The 22,460-nt window shown below is 53.9% G+C and overlaps 1 protein-coding gene across 3 annotated transcripts in view; it reads right to left on the reverse strand.

Annotated features, from left to right (window-relative positions):
* The window catches only part of GABRB3 (gamma-aminobutyric acid type A receptor subunit beta3), a 28,057-nt gene that overhangs the window by 2,662 nt on the left and 2,935 nt on the right, over nucleotides 1-22,460 (reverse strand). For 2 of the 3 annotated variants that reach the window (XM_008161380.2, XM_008161379.3), the window contains exons 4-8: nucleotides 7,362-7,582; nucleotides 6,672-6,754; nucleotides 2,715-2,852; nucleotides 1,642-1,794; nucleotides 26-270 (exon numbers count right to left, since the gene is read on the reverse strand). In XM_008161380.2, coding sequence (XP_008159602.1) covers nucleotides 26-270; nucleotides 1,642-1,794; nucleotides 2,715-2,852; nucleotides 6,672-6,754; nucleotides 7,362-7,582 — 840 coding nt within the window. Of the gene's footprint in view, nucleotides 1-23; nucleotides 271-1,641; nucleotides 1,795-2,714; nucleotides 2,853-6,671; nucleotides 6,755-7,361; nucleotides 7,583-22,460 lie in introns of those variants that run through there. The other variant, XM_054713295.1, reaches the window with a different exon arrangement.

Consider the following 22,460-nt stretch of genomic DNA (forward strand, 5'->3'; position numbering starts at 1 on the left):
CGGGTGGGGCCGGGGGAGGGCCTACCCGGCTGCTCTCGCTCTTGGCCCGGTCGTGCTTGGCCTTGGCCGTCCTCTCGGCCAGCTTCTTCTGGCGCTGCGGGCCCCGGCCGAAGAAGATGTAGTTGACGAAGGCGTACTCCAGCAGGGCCAGGAACACGAAGACGAAGCAGCCCATGAGGTACATGTCGATGGCTTTGACGTAGGGGATCTTGGGCAGCGTCTCCCGGAGGTGCGTGTTGATGGTGGTCATGGTCAGGACGGTCGTGATGCCTGCAAAGGACGCAGAGGGGTGAGGGCCCTCGGCTTCGCCGGCCTCGTCCCCCCTCCGCATCTTCCCTCCTCACTTCCTTCTTTTGTGGGAAAAAAAAAAAAAAAGTTCTTATTGATTTCAGAGAGGAAGGGAGAGAGGGAGGGAGACGGCGATCGGCTGCCTCCTGCACGCCCCGCCCTGGGGATCGAGCGTGCAACCTGGGCGTGTGCCCTCACCAGGAATCGAACCTGGGACCCTTCAGTCCACAGGCCGATGCTCTATCCACTGAGCTACACCAGCCAGGGCTAAACGTGTTATTGATAATTCCACTTTCAGGAGTTAAATTTAACCCCCTGCCCCCCCGCCCCCCAAAAAAGAAGGGATTGACTGGGATAGCTGCTCTTCAGCTCTGTATTTACCTAAAGTGTGCTGGGATGCTTATTTTGTCTGTGCACTCTCATAGCTCTCAGCGGATAGAGAATGACCTCCCGGGAAATGGAGGCCGACGACTCGATATACAGCAGAGATAGTGCTGGAACCTACTCTGCTTGTCGTACATCAGCTGATCGTCGTCAGATAACCTGTGGCCGCAAGATCACCAAGAGCTCTGGGGAATCGCTCAGAATCGAATCATATATTTTAACGCTCGTTAGATTGCGTAATTCCAATTACATGCTATAATAAATATTTGCCTACTTTTCTCTGGCTTAAAGAAGAAGAACGTCCAATTAACCATGTCTTCTTTCTGGACCACCGAATAATTCTGAACAGGGGATGTTAATCCTTGCTTTAAAATGAGTGTCAGAAATAGCTCTATTATGCAAATCTCCGGCAAGCATATTTTCCCTTTCCTGGGCATGAAAATTTACATTTGAGCCCGATAATTAAATTAACACATCAAAGCAATCGCGCAGGAAACGAGTGCTTCAAGATAGAAATGGACGCCCGGCTGGTGTGATGCAGTGGTTGTGCGTCGACCTACGAACCAGGAGGTCTCTGTGAGGGCACATGCCCGGGGTTGCGGGCTCCATCCCCAGTGGGAGGCGGGCAGGAGGCAGCAGATCCTTGATTCTCTCTCTTAATTGATGTTTCTCTCTCCCTCTCCCTCTTCCTGAAATCAATAAAAACATAGTTTTTAATAAAACGATAGCAAGTGATGCCATGGACAAGACTGGTGTCAGGATGGCGAAACATTACTGTTGACCTCTGGCCTTTGACCTCCCTAATGCTGTAACGACAGGGTTCACACACATTTCAGATATGGCTTTAAGATGGCACCTACCTGGGCAGCTGGAGGGGGCCATGGGGAGGAAGGGGACGTATGTAACACTGTCGACAATGAAGAATTATTTTTAAAACAAGCGGAATAAATAAAATAGAAGCGCCCCTACCCAGGGCCACTCTGGCGGCGGAGGCGTCGTAGTTGATCCAGAAGGACACCCAGGAGAGGATGGTGATGAGGATGGAGGGCATGTACGTCTGCAGGATGAAGTACCCGATGTTCCTCTTCAGCCGGAAACTCAGGGAGAGCCGCGGGTAGGCGCCTGGGGAGCAGACAGGGTCAGGCGGGCGGGCGCGGGGCGCCCAGAGCTGGCTCCACCTCTGTGACCGGGTGCCTTTGAGAAGCCCGGGAACCCAGGGGTGACCCCCAGCCACGCCACGTGCTCCTGTCTGCCTGACGGTGCTGGTGGAAGAATGGGGGGGAGCCCCCGCTTCTCAGGCCTCTCCCCTTCCTCCCTGCCCCCGAGGACATGGGTGGTGTCTGCGCCGCCCACAATGAGTTGCTTATGTTACCAAACATGGGTTTGCCCGGCCGGCGTGGCTCAGTGATTGAGCTCTGACCTATGAACCAGGAGGTCAGGGTTCGATTCCCAGTAGGGGGCGTGCAGGAGGCAGCTGATCCTTGATTCTCTCTCATCATGGATGTTTCTCTCCCCCCTCCCTTCCTCGCTGAGATCAATAAAAATATGTTTTAAAAGTGGGTTGATTGAACCCACCCTCGGTCTTTGAACGTCTCCATAACCAGCCACCAGGGCGTCCCGTCGCCAGGTGACCCTTGTCCCCACCCAAGCTCACCAGCCCTTGGGAGACAGAGAGAAGGGCATCTACTGGATGAGTGACCCCCGACCCCGCTGCTTTGGCTGACCCGGGGCCGGGTGTCAGGGGATTTCACAAGGAGACCAGCAGCCCTCGCCGGTGTGGCTCAGAGGATAGAGCGTCGGCCTGCGGACCGAAGGGTCCCGGGTTCCATTCCGGTCAAGGGCCCTGGTCAGGGCTCGTGCAGGAGGCAGCCAATCGATGCGTCTTTCCCACATCGATGTTTCTCTCTCTCTCTCTCCCTCTCTCTTCCACTCTCGGTAAAAATCAATGGGGAAATGTCCTCGGGTGCGGACTGAGAAGCGAACATGTAAATAGACAAACGAATGAGGAGCCGAGTGTCCGCGGGGGGAGGGGCGCGGACCACCTGTGGCGAACACGACGTTCCTGGACACGAGCCGGTGCTCCACGATGGAGAACTGCGGGAGCTCGATCCTCTCCACGCCCGTCACCGCCTTATCGCCTCCGCGCCAGTAGAACTCGATGTCGTCCGTGGTGTAGCCGTCTGCCGGGACAGAGGAGCAGGGACAGGCGGGCATGAAGCATCGTCCTATCGACCACAGCGTTCCAGAAGCTGCCCCCGGCCCGGCCGGCGGGGCTCCGGGGTGGAGCGTCAACCTCTGAACCCGGAGGTCAGGGCACAGGCCCGGGTGGCGGGCTCCATCCCCAGTGTGGGGCGTGCGGGAGGCAGCCGATCCGTGATTCTCTTGTCACTGATGTTTCTATTCTCTGTCTCTCCCTTCCTCTCTGAAATCAATAAAAATATATGTATTTTTTTAAAGTGAAATCACTGCGGTGAATGGAGCCAGTCAACGTTGGCAACATCAGAAAACAAATCCCGGCGCAGACGCGGTGTTCCGGCTTTCTGGACGCTCTCCGCAGCCGCCCAGCCAGCCTCCTGCCGGACACGCGTGGCCTCGGAGGCCTGCACGACGGCCTCCCCTGCACTCCAGGTGGCCACCGGCCGGACTCCAGGTCCAAGCCCCGCTCTGCTCAGGGCTCCAGGCCTGGGCTCCTGCCTCATGAGCAAACAGGACGGTGAAGTCTGGCGCTGCTGGGGCACCCAGGACCCTCCGCGAGCATCACGTCAGCTGTGCCAGGAAGGCTGAGCTCAACTCACCCCGAGAAAACACCCATGAACATGACCGCCTTTAAAAAATACCTATTGTTACTGACCTCAGAGAGGGGGAGGGAGAGAGAAACATCAGTGAGGAGAGAGGGTCGTGGACCGGCTGCCTCCTGCACGCCCCACACTGGGGATCCAGCCCGCACCACGGGCATGTGGCCTGACCGGGAATCGAACTGTGACCTCCTGGTTCATAGGTGTCGCGACGTTCAACCACTGAGCCACGCCAGCCGGGCCCATTCTGATAAAACCATCAGCCACCAGAAGCTCATGGCGTGAGTCTAATTGTTCAAAAGGAGAACCAGGGCGGCAGGTGGAACACAGGTATCGCGTGCTCACTCTCAGCCTACCATGTCATGTGTGTCACATTCCTCCTGAAAATAATAGGAAGACTCAGGCAGAATTGTTAACGAGATTTTAACTCGTGTAAGTTAGGCCCGTGGTCGGCAAACTGCGGCTCGCGAGCCACATGCGGCTCTTTGGCCCCTTGAGTGTGGCTCTTCCACAAAACACCACGGCCTGGGCGAGTCTATTTTGAAAGTGATGTTAGAAGAAGTTTAAGTTTAAAAAATTTGGCTCTCCAAAGAAATTTCAATAGTTGTCCTGTTGATACTTGGCTCTGCTGACTAATGAGTTTGCCGACCACTGAGTTAGACCATCTTAGTGAATAAAGAAAAGAATTAGAACAAGTCGCTTGTTACACCAGCTTTTCACTAAGGCTAGTGTGCTTTCTGACGAGTAGAAGTTTTATATGTATTTTTTCCACATGCCCCCACCCCCTTGTTCACGTGACCACTCTCGCGTGATCACGTGGCCCCACCCCCGTGGGACCCTGGGTGGCCTCTGTTTCGGGGTGGAGTTGAAAAGGAGACGGGAGAGCAGTGGCCCCTCCAGACTCCACGCAGGAGGTCCAGAGGGGCCTGTGCTGTCCCTGGAAGGCTGGGGGAGAGGAGAGTGGAGAGGCAGGGGTGCTGATCAGGGAGCGGAACGCCCTCGGGCAAGTGGGGCACACACACCATCACCCCACCCTCCTGTGAGCAGCCGATGTGGCCCATGGCTACTGCAGCCCAGAGAGGGCCAGCGACTTCCTCGAGGGCACACAGCAGACCAGGGCGGAGCTGAAACTGGTCCCTCTCCCTGCGACCTCTGGGTAAGCGGCCATTTGCTCTGATGGGCTTCACTCTTCCCACCACCCCCTTCCCCGCCCCCAGCACTGCCCCAGCGACCTCTCTTTGTCCTGCCGCCCCTCCCAGCTGGTAACCCGCGGGGCAGGCGGCATCCCGCTGCCTCGAGTGGAGAACGCCCCGCCCCCACCTCCCCTCCCGTCGTGGCTGATCACAAGCTCCATCGTTGTTCCCTGGGTCTGGCTTCAGCCGGCCGCCTCCCCTGGCAGGTTTTGTTTTACCTCAAAAAGAAAACTGATTCGGGGCCTGCAAACGCGCCGACTTCCTGCATGCGCTCTGCGAGACGTGGCTCTGCCCGTGCGGCCGGGTCCACGCCCCTGTTGCCACCCCACCTCCGTGGCGGCATCTCTTGCCCCCTGCAGCCCCCCTCGGCGCTCCCCTGCAGCTCCAGGGACCCGCTGAGCCCCGGCCCCAGCTGTCCCTCCAAGGTTTGTATTTTTATGTAATTCAATCTACTCATCTTCTCTACCGTGTGTACTTAGTTTCTGAAACATCAAGAACCATTTTGGCCGTTTTTCAACAGCTTTGCCTAATGACGCAATGCGTTTTCACGCGTGCATTCTGCAGAGACGTCACGATTACAAATATAGCCTGACGTCCACAGCTCTAGCTGGCTTCCAACCTCGCAACTAAAACGGTCACGTGAGACTAAGCCCTCCAGCCCGGGGGATCAGAAAGTCGTGTTCCCGTTTGGAACCTGCTCGTCTTTAGCTGCTGAAGTCAATGGCCGGAGCGAAGCGTGACTCACGCTTGTGGGCGTCGAGCTTGGAGAATCTCAGCTCTCCCATCCCACCCTATTTTTGTTCTTTTATTTTTTCAAAATATATTTTTTTATTGATGTCAGAGAGAAGGGAGAGGGAGAGAGAGAGAGAAACATCCATGGTGAGAGAAAATCATGGACAGGCTGCCTCCTGCACGCCCCCCACTGGGGATGGAGCCCTTGATGGGAGTGGAACCGGGACCCTTCAGCCCGCAGGCAGACACTCCCTTCTCACCACAAATAAATCGAGTGACATTGCCAAGTCAGTCCTTCGCCATCCACAAAAAATTCAATAGAAACACCGACAAGCTGCTCGGCCGGCGTGGCCCAGTGGTTGAGCATCGACCTATGAACCAGGAGGTCACGGTTCCATTCCCGGTCAGGGCACATGCCCGGGTTGTGGGCTCCATCCCCAGTGTGGGGCACGAAGGAGGCAGCCGATCCATGATTCTCTCCCATCATCCTCTCTCTCTCTCTCTCTCTCTCTCTCTCTCTCTCTCTCTCTCTCTCTCCCCTTCCCTCTCTGAAATCAGTAAAAATATATTTTAAAAGAATAAACGTAAATAAACATGGACAAGTCTGAACCCGGCGGAGATGAATGACAAGGCCCCCGGGGAGAGGCCCGGATTAGGCACCACCACCCAACACCCAGAGAAGAGGGGAGATGCCGCCCGGTGGCAGGCGGGAGTCTGTGATTGGGTGACACCACCGCAGCCGGGCCCTCACACAGGAGCACTCAGCACCGAGTTATCAATAAGGCCGAGGAAGGCGCTGCAAATTGAAGCAAATTGCCACGACGCAGAGATAGCTTTTGCGTACAAAGCTGAGCCCCTGACGGAAAATGAGTTTCTACTCCAACTGCCCAGGGTCCCGGGAGTGCAGCCACTCAGGCGTGAGGAGGCATGGCGTGACGGAATTATCTCCGTGTCTGCTCTCTTCGCACCGAGTGGCTCGAGGTGGGGGGTATTGGTTTTGTTATATATTCAGCAAACAGACTCTCTTAATCAGGTTAGAATGGAGATCTCCTCCTGAGTCTCTCTCTCTCTCTCTCTCTCTCTTTCTCTCTCTCTCTCTCTCTCTCTCTCTTTCCCGCCTCCCCTCTCAACAGTGAAATCTGCAGAGTAGAAGAGTTAACCTCTAATCTTTACGATAGTTAAAAACAATGTCAAGAAAATGGTGCCTTGGCCAGAATGCCAAATCCTGACAAGACGCCTCACCCACCAGCCGGATGACAAAAGCGACACAGATACCCACAGCTTTCAATCTCCAGGGTGCAGTTCTGCTCGTCCAAGGGGTACCGCCTCAGGTCCATCATGCACGCCGCGGTCGTGGTGATTCTGAAACGCACACAGTGGGGGAGGGGGGGCAGAGAGCAAAGACGGGGTGAGAAGCGTGGCAAGAACACGGCTCCCACATCAGCCACGAGTAGGCCCCCCCTTTCCCGAGTACCCCCGGTTCAAGGTAAGGCCAGAATACGGGAACTCCAGCCTGGGGGGACCCGGGCGCTGAGTTGGCAACCCAATCAGATCAAAGCAGCGCAAGCAGGCGGTCCCCTTGCTCGTGACTATATTTAAAATATTTATTGATTTCAAAGAGGAAGGGAGAGGGAGAGAGAGAAACATCAACGAGAGAGAATCATGGATCGGCCGCCTCCTGCACGCCCCACACTGGGGATCGAGCCCCAAACCCGGGCAATGTGTCCTGATCGGGAATCGAATCCTGGCCTCCTGGTTCCTAGGTTGACGCTCAACCACAGAGCCATGCTGGCCGGGTTTGCTTGTGACGGCGAAGCCCAGATCCTACAGGGTTCTTTTCTCTGCCAAGCCCGGGAGGTCTCCTAATTCATTTGAGGACGTGGCCTCGCCGGCCACGACCATCTCCAGGGAGCCAGTCAGGGCCCCGAGGAGCAGGCAGACAGACAGACAGACAGACAGACAGACAGACCTGAGCCCGTACAGCACCGTCCCGTCAGGGTGCAGACGGATCATGCGGTTCTTCACCGTCACCCCGTGCACGAAGGACTTCTTGTCGTTCAGGAAATAGGTGTCCGGCACCCACAGCTGGTCCGCCACGCGGTTGTCCAGCGTGAGGTTGAGCGGGATCCCGGAATAGGCGAGCCTTTTGTCTCTCCAGTACTGTTGGAAATACATGGTCAGGGTGTAATCCTGGGGGGCGGGGCGGCGGGGGGGAGAAAAGAAAGACGTTAGTCTCCGCTCAGCCACGGGCGGTATTGCCTCCACCCCCGCCACGTGCAGGCCGGGAGGGGCAGGCGCGGACGCTGCTCTCTCTCGGGCAGGGGGAGCAGGGGCTGCTTCCTGGGAATGCGAACTCGGGGTCGGTCCTCCCCCCCCCCCCCGCCTTATAAAAGGCGTATGACAAGCTGAGGGTCAGCGGACATACACACGGAGGCGAGAACCGTGTTCCAGTTGGAGTCCCTCTTAAAGAGAATCTTATAAACAAATCATTCGATGGAGGGACCACACATCGCTCTGGGATCATAAAGCCCTTTGATGATCTAAGGGAAGCATGACCACCCAAGTGTGTGCGCATGGATGTGCATGTGAGCATGGGCATGGCTGTCTACGTGTGCATGTTCATGTGCGTCTGTGTGCATGCGTGTGTGCCTCGAATTAACCAGCGTGACACGCTGACGCCCACTGAGATGCACGTCTCCCCACACCTGGTGGGTTCCCACACGCTTGTCCCGTCACGTGTTTAGAATCTGCACACTGTGTTCTACTGGGAAAACTATGACACAAGGGTGTTCGGTTTTTACCCCGGATTCCAAAATCCCACTTCATGCCAAAGTCAGAGGCCAGGGTGTCCGGGGGTAGGAACGCCAGGCCAGCCCGGGGTCCCCTGGTTTAGAGCCCGAGGGCCCAGGTGGGGGGGTGGGGGGAGGAGGAGCCCCGACGGCTGGGGCTGGGAGCAGGCACTCCTGAGTCTGAGTCCTTCCAGAACCTCCGGGGTGTACACAGGCAGCGGCAGCGGAGACAACACGTGCCAAATTACCCGCAGAAAACCTCCTCCCAGCTCTAGGTGTGTCATGCGAGAGGCTCCCGTAAATTGCAGGGAGAGAGCAACAACAACATTGCTTCCCTGCGCGCGCAAACCTCCCGGCATTTATCGCATTACCGCGGCCAGAATGCATCTCTGGGAGTGAAAATATCGCTCATTATTCCGCAATTAAGTGATTGACTACATTTCCTCGGCGTAGGAAATGGAGGGAGAGGATGACTAACCCTGAGGAAGCCCGGCAGCCTCCGTGCCGGGCGGCGGGGTGGGAGCCGCAGCTGGGGAGCCGCAGGGCACCTGTGCGGCACCTGCCTCAGCACTTCGACGAGACAGCCTCGCAGGTAAACTGCTCTGGGGTCAGGGAGGATGGAAATGGCTCTGAGCAGCCGCTTACGTAAGCCCTACGTGCTGGCGGCCTCCCGGCCTCCCGGCAGGCGCTTCTGCAGCAGGGGTTCGGCTGGGGGCACCTGGCATCGCTACGAGCACAACGTATGTAGAAAACTCGAACCCGCTCCCGTTACCTGGCTCTTCCCACAGCATGCTCTGCGGGGACTCGAACCCATACGGCCAATGGGGAGGAGAGTCCATCTCTCTGCAGCCCTCTTCCTCCCTCCCTCTTGCATCCGGTACCCACCTACCACAGGTCCAAACCCTGCCGGGTGCTCGGACCCGAGATGAGGAACGGCCCTGGCCCAGGCTCAGCTGGTCGGAGCCCCCTCCCGTGCACCCACAGGTCGCCGGCGGGACTCCCCGTCGGGGCACATACCCAGGTTGTGGGTTCAGTCCCTGGTCAGGGTGCATATGGGGGGCAATCAACCGATGTTTCTCTCTCTCTCTCTCTCTCTCTCTCTCTCTCTCTCTCTCAAATCAATAAAAACATATTAAACAAAAAAGAAACACATTATTTGTACCTGGTGAGTACACATAAAATTAAACGCCCTTCCCCCCAAATTACAGTGATCAAGAGAAGACATTTTGGCTTTTTCTTTTTTATTTCAGAGAGGAAGAGAGATAGAGATAGAAGCATCAATGATGAGAGAGAATCATTGATCAGCTGCCTCCTGCACGCCCGCCACTGGGGATCGAGCCCGCAACCCGGGCACGTGCCCTTGACCGGAATCGAACCGAGGACCCTTCAGTCTGCAGGCCAATGCTCTAGCCACTGAGCCACACCACCAAGGCCATTTTGGCTTCTTCAACCAGGTCCCCCATCCTCCGCCCTCTGGCGACCAGCAGTCTGCTCTCTGTGCCTCTGAGTCCGTTTCCACTTGGTTTGTTCATCGATTTCATTCCTTAAATCCCACATATAGGTGAACAGACTCGAATCATTAGATTTGCGGGACTGAGTAGCACTTAAACTCATTTCTGTCTGAATCCCTTCAAGAGGGCGGGCGACAAGGCAAAAAATAAAATGAAAATAAAAATTTAAAAGGTTCAACAGAAAGCAAGGGTGAATATTTCCATTTTACACCGAGCGCCCCTGCTATAGACTCGTCCTCCCAGACTTCAAAGGGCCTTTGATTTCATATAGGTGCCTCTGGGCTAGGATTTAACAATGGCTCTTCCTCTCCGCAAAGACGGGTCACGTGGGTTCGTGCCCGCCACACAATTTAAAGCATTTTCCGTTTCCAAGAAGATGTGCTATTTTTAGGCAGCAAGCCCATTCATTTCTGAGACCCGGTCTATTTCTGGCTCCTACCCAGAAACGGTGAGGTTATTGCTCTTCCACAAATCACAACAGGAACAATGCTACACATCCTATAAGTGAAAAACACTGCCTTGATGTGGGGCCGTGTGTGTGTGTGTGTGTGTGTGTGTGTGTGTGTGATTCCCCCTGAACTGTTATTCCTTCCAGCAGGAATACTGGGATGGGCATCGGCGCATGGCATTACCCAGGTGCCCTGTGTCCGGGGACATGGTCACCAAAGCCCAGGTTCCCGGGCCCGAGCAGAGAGAAGGCCAGTGCTGGCCTCCGGAGCGGAGGTAAATCCTAGTTCACCGTTGCTTTTGAAGAACCTTTTCACTTTGCACGGGGCCCCCAGAGTATGCAGCTGAGCAGGAAGACGGCCCTTTGTCTCCGAACCGTGGGACCCGTGTCTTCCACACAAAAAACGGTGGCTGACATCCCAGACCCATCCCTGTTCTTCTCTCTCTCTCTCTCTCTCTCTCTCTCTCTCTCTCTCTCTCTCGCTTTCCCTCCCTCTTCTTGGCTGCTCCCTCAACTCTTCCTTTTCTTCTTAAGACTAGGGAACCCTGGGGCTATTCATTCAATTTCCTTTTTTTAAAAAAAATATATATATTTTATTGACTTCAAAGAATCATGGGTCACAGGTTGAGACTCAACCACTGAGCCCCACAGCCGGGCGGACACGACTCCTATTTACATGTGTTTCAAGGAGTCAGGCTGGAGCTGTGGACCAGCCAGGCCACTGAACACAACCCTTCACGAGCATCCAGATGGTGCCTCAAAGGGCAGGAGGCCTCTCTTCAGGGAGGTGCTGGCTAGACCCGCACCGACCCTTCACTGTCCATTGCCTGGAGCGTGTGAGGAACGGGCGACGCTCACACGCAGGCTTGCCACAGGCGAGGCGCCTCCCTGGGCGGGGAGCTGACGACCTCGAGTGTGAGCACAATCTCCCACGGGCCCTTCTGCTTCTCCTTCGTCCGCAGGCTTCCTCGGGGCCACACCGCGAGGATTCGGCGCTGAGCCCTCGTGCCGCAGCTCCTGGGTGCTTTCTTCCACCGTCCGAGGGTAAGGAAGCTCCCCTCTGAGCTGGGAAGCGTGCGCACGCCAGGCTCGGGGCGACCCACCCAGCGCCGTGGAGGCCCTAGCTGCTGTGTGCATCGGAATCCGTGTGTAACGACCCAGGGGCAGCGGGATCAACAGCTGGTGACTCGCTTGCTGGACGTTCACCTCTGACACGGAAACGCTGTCACTTGAAATGTACGGGGCGTGACGTCATACGTGCTGCAATTCCGGCTACGCTCGGCCTGCAAGGTCAACCCCATCCCCTCGAGAGGCCACCGGCTCAAGGGCCGTCGGTGGAGATTGTCAATGGAATGAAATAACGAAGGAGAAGGTGGGCAGTCAGAACCTCGTGACCCCTAAGCAAGGGGGCCGAGGATGGTCATTCAGCTGAAAAGTATTCAGGCCCGGCCGGCGTGGCTCAGTGGTCGGGCGGCGCCCTAGGAACCAGGAGGTCACATGCCCGGATTCTCGGTCAGGGCACATGCCCGGGTTGTGGGCTCCATCCCCGGGGGGGGGGGGGGGGGGGCGGTGTGTGTGCAGGAGGCACCGATCCATGATTCTCTCTCATCATTGATGTTTCTCTCTCTCTCTCTCCCTCTCCCTTCCTCTCTGAAATCAATAAACATATATATTTTTAAATAGGAAGATAGAGAAGATAGCCAGGTGACAGACGGATGCACGGATAGGACAAACAGGTAAGTTAGGTAGACGGAGGGAGGGCGGGAGACCGACTACACTAACAACACACTGAACGGGGACTCCTGGAGTAGGCTCTCTCTGCGGGTGGCCCTGTGGGTGTTTAATGTTTTATAATTCCCAAATTTTCTACAAAGGGATCTTTTATTCGCAGACACAACCGTCCGAGTCTCCGTTTAGAGATAATTGGGCACAAAAGCAACACAAAGTGCTGAGCCGTTTGGAGGATCCGCCGAGACCGAAGCTGTGCGCCGTCCGTGGTGGAGCCAGTCAGCAGGTTTCCGGGGCTTGCTTTTTTTTTTTTTTTTTTTCCCCAGCTAACGATGAACTTGGAATATTAACGATGGACTCCTCATCCTGCCACCGCCCAAGGCTCGTGTCCTTGTCTTGCCAGCTCTCGGGCAAGGACATGGAGGCCAGGGTCCACGCGCTTGCTTAGACCGAGCAGCTCCAAGGCCCACAGGAAGCCCCGCGCTGAGCCCTGTGCAAAGGGCGGCAGGGGCCGCGCCTGGGAGCGGGGAGCGCAGGCCTGAGGCCCAGCGGGTCCCGGGAGAGGATGGGGACCCCCGTTCAAGACGAGTTTGGAGGCCTGGCCCGGTAGCTCCGTTGGTTAGAGTGCCGTCCTCACACGCCAAGCTTGTGGGTTCGACCCCCAGTCAGGGCACAGAGAGCATCGGCCCACGAACGCACCAACAACTGGAACAACAAACTGGTGTTCCCCTCGCCCCCCTCACCCCCTCCTCCTGCCCCTCTCTGTCTCTAAGATCAGTTTTTAAAAAGGTCTGGTCTGGAGCAGGGTCGTGTGTGTCTGGCATATGTGACTGTTTTTGTGGTCCAGAAGGAAGCCTATAAAATGACCTATGTTTCACGTAGAAGTAGTAGATGCATGTTCAGTTTTCTTAAGCTAGTAAGTACCCTGATGACGGGATTTCCTAAAAAGTCACCCCTCTCGTCCATTAGGTCCAGGTCATTTCCTGTTCCTTTGAAGACACACTCGGGTTTAGGGTGAGCGAGGTCTTCCCTTTCTCACGTTTCTGCACGAGGCTGTGGTCCCTGTCCTCGCTCTAGACGGGTGTCTCCATCCGATGGCGCGAGGCCCTCACTCTTCCCCACGGGGCCTGGGGTCACGCCCCCGTCCATCAGCGCAGAATGAACCTGGGCCCTCTCTCCCGGGAAGCCAGGGACGAGCAGGCGTGGGAGGAGACCGGCCTTATCAGGGATGCATTCTCCGCTCCGGGCCTCACCAGCAATCAACCTGATGTCTTAATTTCTACTCAGTTGGCTTGATCCCTTCCTCCATGGATTCCGAGAGGGAAAGGGGGGGGGGTGTTTTATTGACCTCTTAATCCCACAGTAATATCTGAACCACCAATTTAGCCTGGCTAAACACTGTCTTACATCACTGCCCAGAGTGTGTGTGTGTGTGTGTGTGTGTGTGTGTTGTGTGTGTGTTTCTTTTATCCTCCTGGTTCCTTTCTCTTCCCCGTGTCTTCTCTTCCTTAAAATATTTTCCCCCTTACGGCCCAAAGTGATATTTAAGAAGTCAATTTGGGAAAGAAAGTCGGTTTGGCAAATGCAAATGGACTCAATACATAACCCTAAAGAGCTCTCGGGGACTCCCTCAGAAATGGCAGCGCTGGGGCGGATCACAAGTCACGTCCTCCCCTGGAAACTGGGAACCTCAAAACACCGACATCTAGTTGGTTTTGGTTTGTTTCTTGTTTTTTTTTGTGTGTGTGTGTTTTTTTTAAAGATTTTTAGTTGACTTTTAGAGAGGAAAGGAGAGAGAGGGAGAGGGAGAGAGGGAGATAGAGATAGAGATAGAGATAGAGATAGAGATAGAGATAGAGATAGAGAAACATCCATCAGCTGCCTCCTGCACGCCCCCTACTGGGAATCGAGCCTGCAACCCCAACATGGGCCCTGACCGGGAATCGAACCCGACACCCTTCTGTCTGCGGGCCGACGCTCTAACCACTGAGCCCGCAAGCCAGGGCTGAACACCAAGTGTTGAGAGGACAACTGAGAACAGAGGGGCGGACCCGTCAGCTGCCTCAGGGGAGGTAAGACACATCCCCAGAAAAGCAGCCTTCGAGAAACGACAAAGCCACCCAGCAGGGGTCTCAGACACAGAGCGCGGCACCGAGGGCGTGCGGACGAGAGGGCAGGCGCAGTGGCGGGATGACAGGGCAGTTTGCAGAAGACCAGCTCTGGGCAAGGCTGGAGGGGGAGGACCTGCGGGGGGAGGGGGACGCTGTGGGAGAGGGTCACTCTGCAGGGCCATTAAGTTATTTTTTTTTAATATTTTTATTTATTTCAGAGAGGAAGGGAGAGGGAGAGAGAGACACATCAATGATGAGAAACAGCAAGCAGATGCCTCCTGCACGCCTCCTACTGGGATTTGAGCCCACGACCCGGGAATGTGCTGACTGGGAACCAAACGGTGACCTCTGGGTGCAGAGGGCAATGCTCAACCAACTGAGCCACACCGGCCACGCCAGAGATTATGTTCTTAGCCCGGCCGGCGGGGCTCCGTGGCTGACCATTGACCTATGAACCAGGAGGTCATAGTTCGATTCCCTGTTGGGGCACATGCCTGGGTTGCGGGCTCCTTCCCCAGTGGGGGCATGCAGAAAGCAGCCGATCCATAATTCTCTCTCATCATGGATGTTTCTCTCTCTCTCTCTCTCTCTCTCTCTCTCTCTCTCTCTCTCCTCTCCCCCTCCCTCCCTCCCTCTCCCTTCCTCTCTGAAATCAATAAAAATATATTTTAAAAAAACAAAACCAACAGCGATGCAGAGATCTTGAGGACATGGCCTGCAGCCTCCACCCTGTTGGCTAGCTTTGCATCCCCCAGCTGCCTTAGATCTGAGCCCAGCAGCCCCCATTCTAACTCCTCACTGCTGTGGAGGGTTCCCTTCGAGGTGGGAAAGGAGATCAGCTGAGGTTCCGCCTGGAAGAGGCATTGCTTGAGGCCGGCAAAGGCTGGGACTCATTTTTTGAAAGAAGACGGCATCCCCATGTGAGGAATGTGAACCTTTCCCTGGGATGATGGAGGGCTGGGAGCCCAGGCCGGAGATGGGCCACCGGAGACTCTCAGACGCGCTCCTTGAACCCCAGCTCCCGGCTCAGGTGTTCCCACATCGCCCCAATCCTCCCGGAGCACCTCGGGCCCAGGTGAGATCTGCCAGTCGGGCTATTGTCTGCTGGTCTCAGCGGACTCCTGAGGAGCCCTGCGTGATCGGGCTGAGGAGGCCCAGGGAGGGGCCCCGGGGGCGTTGGGAGCTGGGCTCTCACCCATGTCAGGAGGGTAGCTTCCCTGGCCCACCTGCCGGGTCCCAACGGCCCCCCAGGCCTGGAGTCGGAAGCCCACGTGTCCCCAGGTGGCTCAGCACCTCCGGTGAGTACCTCTCGGGGGGTGGGAGGTGAGTGAAAGGTTTGCACGATGAAGTGCTCGCTCACGTTTGAAATGTTGGCGCCCCAAACCGCCCCCCCCCACCACCAGGATCTGGTTGGAGTCCGGGGTCTGAGCGCTCCGTTTGACTCCATGATCGAATGGAAGTGCGCGAACGCTTTCTGACAGGAGAAAGCAGAAAGCGGAAAGCAGATGGCCTCTTCGGAGTATCGGCACGCCTCGGTTTGTTGAATGTATCGTTTCCAGGTTGCCATGTTTAGGCTTCATCTTAATCCCCAGCTTTTCCTCCAACTCCTGTTCCCATTTCCAATGTGAGCAATCTCGCTTCCGTTTGATGGAACTGGAAAATTCTCCGGGACGGGGTACTCAGCTGTGTGTATGTGTGTACAGAAGGTTTCAGTGAAATAGTGTAAACATTCATGAACCAGAATTCTCACTATGACTAAGGGGGGGAAAAAGTTGTGGTTGAAGTAAAATCTGATACCTTTTGGAGGGAGAATAGGAGGAGATTGGACAGTGGCCAGTTTTATTTTAAATATGTTTTTATTGATCTGAGACAGAGAGGAAGGGAGGGAGAGAGAGAGAGAGAGAGCAACATCAATCGGATAAATAAGTGGAACAACAAATCGATGTTTCTCTCTCTCTTTTCCTTCCTCTGTCTCTAAAATCAATGAATTAAAAAAAAAAACTGGCTTCCCACTTTCACTTCTTAGAGGATATCGGGGTTGAAGGGAAAACATTTTAAGGCAATTGATTTGTTTGAACTTGACATGAATGTTCAGTCCTCCTGTCCAATAGTATTTCAAGGTTGGCAGCGTCCTCACCCATCACCTCGGCACCCCTATTTCTTTTTATCGATGGGGAAACCGAGGCCCAAGACTACGGTATTTGTTCAGGAGTAGGATGGCTCACTGGGAAAACCGACTCCGGGTTCTAACTGTCCGTTTATTCCAATGTGATTCCCCGGTTCCAAAGGGTGTGGATACCTGCCTCTGGGGGTCAGCATGGGCCCCACCTACACTGGGTGTCTCCACTTCGCTGCTGTTACTGCCCTTTCAGGCCCACTGTTCTCCCGCAGGGACCTGTCGGCTTCACCGTGGTCCAGTGTGTATCATTAGTCTCCCAGGAGAGTGACTTCACCTACACTTATAATAAAAGAGAAATATGCAAATTGACTGTACCTCCATGACACCCACCAGCCAATCAGGAGTGAGTATGCAAATTAACCCAACAAAGGTGGCGGGTTAATTTGCATACTCAGGCACCAAGCGGACGGGGGCATTCCACACTGCCTCAGATGCTCTGGGCCTCTGGGCAGTGTGGGAAGGTGGAAAGGCAATTTCGGGCCAGAGCAAAAAGGTGGCTCTGGCCAGAGCGAAGGCGGTGCCTGCAGCCAGGGGAAGGAAGGCCCATTCTTGCATGAATCTTCATGCATCGGGCCTCTAGTTTTAATAACAACACAAAAGCTCTCAACCTTTGGCCTTCACAGTAGCTTCCAAATATCATTCAAACAGTCTTCTACTTCCATGGAGAACACTTGGGTTCTCTGCCCAAGAAGAACTCGTGAATAAGGGGGGCAGGTTATGGAGTCCCAGAGTGAGAAAATTCAGGCCCGGCCAGCGTGGCTCATTGGTTGAACATCGACCTATGAACTAGGAGGTCATGGTCTGATTCCCAGGCAGGACACATGCCCGGGTTGAGAGTTCGATCCCCAGTGTGGGGTGTGCAGGAGGCATCTGATCCATGATTCTCTCTCATCATTGATGTTGCTCTCTCCCCCTCTCCCTTCCTCTCTGAAATCAATAAAAATATGTATGTTTTTTTTAAAAGTAATGTCCTCTGTGTGCGTGAGACCGAGTCTCACACAGACACAACCAGCCAAGCTCCACGGGACTGGAGAGAAGGCGTTCATTCCACACAGGGCGAGGCTTTCTGAATGAGGCGCGTATAAATAGCACAATCCCTGCGCTCTTCTCCACGCAAGTTAGGCGGATCAGGGCCTTGCCGCTCAGTAATTGCATTTACTACTAAGATCAAGCGTGAAAATTCTCAGATATCTCACTTAGGAAATTAGATAGGCTGAATGGACGTTTGAACTACTTTTGTAACACGCATTTCTTTTCTTTTTTTTAAACACACATTTCTTTTCATTCTATAATGTTTTTAAAATTTAAACTTTGCTTAGTGTTAATCCTCACCCGAGGATATTTTTTTCCCCATTGATTTTTAGAGAGAGTGGCAGGGAGGGGGAGAGACGGAGAGAGAGAGAAACATGGATGTGAGAGAGACACATCAATTGGTTGCCTCCAGCACGTGCCCCAACCACGGTCCGGGATTCAGCCTGCAACCCAGGTACAAGCCCTTGACTGGACTTGAACCCACGATCTTTCAGTCCACAGGCCGATGCTCTAACCACTGAGCAAAACTGGCTAGGGCTAAACTATGTTTCTTTATAGAAATAAGTACAGTTATCAGCTATATTGAAAATTATATTCAACAAGACTCAACAGAAACAAGCACTTTCCTTAAATCTGTATAACTAGTATTAGACTCATGACATGGAAACTCATATCTTTGACCCCCCCAATTTTATTATCCAAAAAATTCATTTATTACCTATGCTATTTACATTTAGACATAGCGTTATATGTGGATGTGTGCATCTTCAGGATTCTTGCGTTTTTATTTTGAAATTATTATAGATTTACAGAAATCTGTTTGTGAAAACAGCTCAGTGTGGCTCGGTGGTTGAGCGTCAACCCATGGACCAGGAGGTAGGGGTTCAATTCCCCGCCAGGGCACATGCCTGGGTTGCAAGCTTGATCCCTCAGATCATTGATGTTTCTCTCTCTCTCTCTCTCTCTCTCTCTCTCTCTCTCTCTCTCTCCCCCTTCCTCTCTGAAATCATGGTTTTTTTTAAATGGAGAAGAGGTCAACACCTTCATTGCCTACGTCACCAGGCTGGCCATCAGCTTTGATGACCACAGAGGACGCGATAACAGAAGCCTTTCTCCCACGGCCAAAATGGCAGCAGCCCGCTGGTGCGCATGCCCCCAAGCGACATCTCACCGCGCACTACACAATAACCTGAACGATTCCAGGTGGTCAGCAGGCTGCACCCTGCAATGACAGTGCCCTACTCGATGCAAAGCGCGCTGGAGAGAGAAGGGCTCAGCTCCCAAGGGAGGGAAGTGGAGGTAACACGGACGCCAGATGGTGAAAACCCAAATGCCGAGCCCACGGCACTTTCCTTGGGGAAAGTCGGGAAGGTTTTTATATGCCAGTGAGCAGACTGGCACCAGACAAATACTTTACTTCTATGGGCAACACACCACCCGACCCCGAGCCCAGCACAAGGGGTCGTTCACAACGGGACAAAGCGTGTGACATCCGCCTGTGAAGAGATGGAGCCATGCCTGGCCGGCGGGGCTCCGTGGTTGAGCATCGACCCATGAACCAGGAGGTCCCGGTTCGATTCCCGGTCAAGGACACATACCCGGGTTGGGGGCTCGATCCCCAGTTGCGGGCGTGCAGGAGGGAGCCGATCCATGGTTCTCTCTCATCATGGATGTTTCTCTCTCTCTGTCTCCCTTCCTCTCTGAAATCAAATGTGTGTGTGTGTGTGTGTGTGTGTGTGTTTTAAAAAAAAAGATGGAGCCACAAAAAGCTTTACAGTCTCCCTGAGGGGAGATACAAAAGGCATTCTCTTTGCACACTCCCTAAGGCTCCTTCTAATATTAAATACAAACCTCCCTCTGAACGGTGCTTCTTATGTAAGGTATTATTCCCATCCATCTCGGAGGTTCATCCTGGACTTCCTTATCCTCGGCCCCGTCTTGATGCACGATCATAGGTTATGCATGAAACGAACGGCCCGCCCATGAGAACTATGTGCTCCGTAACCGGCCCCACCCCAACCCCCTCCCGAGTGGCAGCCACCTGGCACCCAGTGCCAGCACACTCCCCGCCCGGACCTTACGCGGCAGCACCTTTCCCAGCCCTAACTGGGTCAGAGAAACACTTTCTTCCTTTCTGCTGAGTCATCCCCCGGCTCACTTAGTAATAATAAGAGCGTTCGCACATTTCCAACCCTTAACACGCTAACGAGGATTCATAATGCAAGCTCTGAAGAGGGCCCGCCCTGCCTCTCGGGAAGAAACCCGTGGAGGGTGGCTTTCTAACACGTGTCGGTGTGGCCGTGGGTGTGTGTGTGTGTGTGTGTGTGTGTGTGTCCCCGTCTTCCTCGTGGTTTCCTCTGTACGTAGATCTCTTTGGAATCAGTTCTGTGGGCATGCCACAGGCTCTGGGAAGCCGGGGATGGAAATACTGAGTGAGTGTAAGCGCTTTGCCTGGGGCTAGATGTTCCCATAGATTTGGGAAGAGAACCTGAAACTGGCAATGCCATCAGGCACTTTTTGGAACACTCCCCGGCCGCCAGGTGGCTCGGTGGTTGAGCATCGACCTAGGAACCAGGAGGTCATGGTTTGGTTCCCGGTCAGGATACATGCCCGGGTTGCGGGCGATCTCAATCCACTGAAGGGGAGGTACAGGAGGCAGCCTATCCATGTTTAGCTCTCACATCAATGTTTCTCTCTCTCTCTCTCTCCCCCCCCCCTTTCTCTGTGTGTGTGTCTCTAAAATCAATTTTAAAAAGGTGGGGAAAAGGAAAATTTGAAAGATGGGGAACAACAAAAACGCAGACTCTCTCCATTACCCATGAAACAAGTTACAATGCGCTAGAATGTTAAATGTTCAAGTACTGGAATCCCCCCTTCGATTATTTCTACAAAACACCAGCATGTGCGATGATACCTACGTGTAGAAGCAGAATGTGTTTGTTTGCAGGAGGGGGTGCTCTCTGGGGGCGCTGGCAGCAGATGAAGATTTCGCTTTGCAATCATTTAAAAAGGGACAGTAGGACTATTAGCAACATCCATGATGAGTTCTTACAAGCCACCCCTCCAACAAGCACATACGTGTCCCACCTTGAGATACACACGTTTTACACATAACCATTTAATACAGTAATGCGGTTTTACTTATATCACTATGTGTTTGGAAAAATATATCTAACAAAACCCTGAGAAGGACGATGTCAAGGAGGGCCCTTCCAGGATCATTGTGACCCTTAATGTCCTCGTAAATGTCCCTCTTCTACCTCGTTGCCCTCATTCCTCTAAGTTTACATTTTGGCCAAAATATTCATCTTAAACCACAGCTCAAATCATGTCAATCATGTACTTAAACACACACACACACATTTACGGGCTCCTCGTTTCTTGAACATTAGCATCTGCAACGCTGGGCACGGCAGAAAAGGGCCCAGGAGGACAGGGGTTGGTCCTACCCTTTCACTTCACCTTTCCAGTCGCCTCCGCCATCTCCTACCCAACCATCCCTACCTTTGCCATTTTCTTCCCTAACCCAGAACACCCTCCTCCAGCATCACCAGGCGCCCTTCTATTGCCCCCACTCACCCAACTGAAATATAACTTTTAAGTGTATTTTTATTGATTTCAGAGAGGAAGGGAGAAGGGGGAGAGAGAGAGAGAGAAACGCAATGATGACATGGCTGCCTCCTGCACGCCCCAACACTGGGGCTCAAGCCCGCAACCCAGGCACGTGCCCTGACCGGAAATGGAGCCTTCACTTCCTGGTTCATAGGTCGGCGCTCAACCACTGAGCCGCTCCGGCCCGGCTGGTCCTTTCTTGTGCTCCTACGTTCTGTGACCACCATCTGGCATCTCTCCCCTGACACCCTACAACATGCCGAATGCAAGGCCATGTTTTACTGAGTTTCGTAACCCAACGACCTTTTGTTGTCTGGGACTAGAAAGGTGGTGAAGGGAGCTCGTGCATAGAATTTACATTGTGTGTATACAAGATGACCGAACGATGGTTCTAATCTCATACTCACATAGTCTCTGTTCTTCCCCTATAAACACAGAAGAAAAAGGAGAGGTACGCACCCTCGCGAGAGGCCGGCACCATCGCGAGAAGCGGGCACCATCGCTCGATGGAACCAGTGTCTCGAGAGGCAGCCAGTATCGCGAGAGGTAGGCACCATCGCTAGGGGCGGGCAGTATCGCGAGAATTTGGCACCATCGCGAGAGAGCAGTCAGTATCGCGAGAGGCAGGCACCATGGCGAAGAGGCAGGCACCATGGCGAAGAGGCAGGCACCATGGAGAGAGGCAGCGAGACTCTCAACAGGTAGGCCCCCCAAAATGCGTCTCCCTAAAATCTGCAGGACTCGGAAGCAGAGGCAGAAGCATCTAATCCCACTAGTCGTCGCCCAGGAGACCCCTGCCCAACCCTCCCTGATAGACGGGCGCCTGCTACCCGCTGGTGCCCTCCCCGCCCCCGTCATGCACCCAGCACACTCTGGGCAGAGGCAGCCCTGTGGTTAGATTAAGATAAAAATATGCCCACAAAAAAAGTAATAAAGTCAACAAAAACAACTAATAACATGTAAGAAAAATACCATAAAAGGTCCACGATCACAGCCATGCTCAGAAGCAAATATGTCCAGGAAAATCCAATTTTTCTAGCATATCATGGGAATCGGTGGGAGGTATTTCAAATGCCTGTCCGTCCCACCTGACCAACGACTGACCTTTGATCTCCAACCCTAACCATCCCCAATGTTTGTTTATACTACATTTCTGGTTCGAGCGCCACAGAAATTACCATCATGAGAACACACACACACACACACATACACACACACACACACAGCATACATGCGATAGGATGCCTGTACAGGTCCTGCGTAGCTATGAACTTCGGGACATGCCCTCCAAGGAAAGAGTGTTCGATATAATGGCTTGTGGCTTCCATTGGCCTGTCTAGGATTGGACCCCGAGAAAATGGAGGCACCTCAGTTCATAATCCATGAACGAGGCAACGATTGATGATGCACTTGCCAAAGGTAGCAGGCGTCCACGTGAGGCCACAACCATTATGTAACTCAAGTTTAAAAATTAAGTTCAAGGGGAAATGGTCCATGGTCTGGGACAGTGGTTGGCAAACTCATTAGTCAACAGAGCCAAATATCAACAGTACAACGACTGAAATTTCTTTTGAGAGAAATTTTTTAAACTTAAACTAAATAGGTAGGTGCATTGTTATTAATTAGGGTACTCCTAAGCTGGCCTTTGCTAAAAACTC

Source organism: Eptesicus fuscus, chromosome 25, assembly GCF_027574615.1.
Source record: "Eptesicus fuscus isolate TK198812 chromosome 25, DD_ASM_mEF_20220401, whole genome shotgun sequence".
In the NCBI taxonomy this organism is placed as follows: domain Eukaryota; kingdom Metazoa; phylum Chordata; class Mammalia; order Chiroptera; family Vespertilionidae; genus Eptesicus; species Eptesicus fuscus.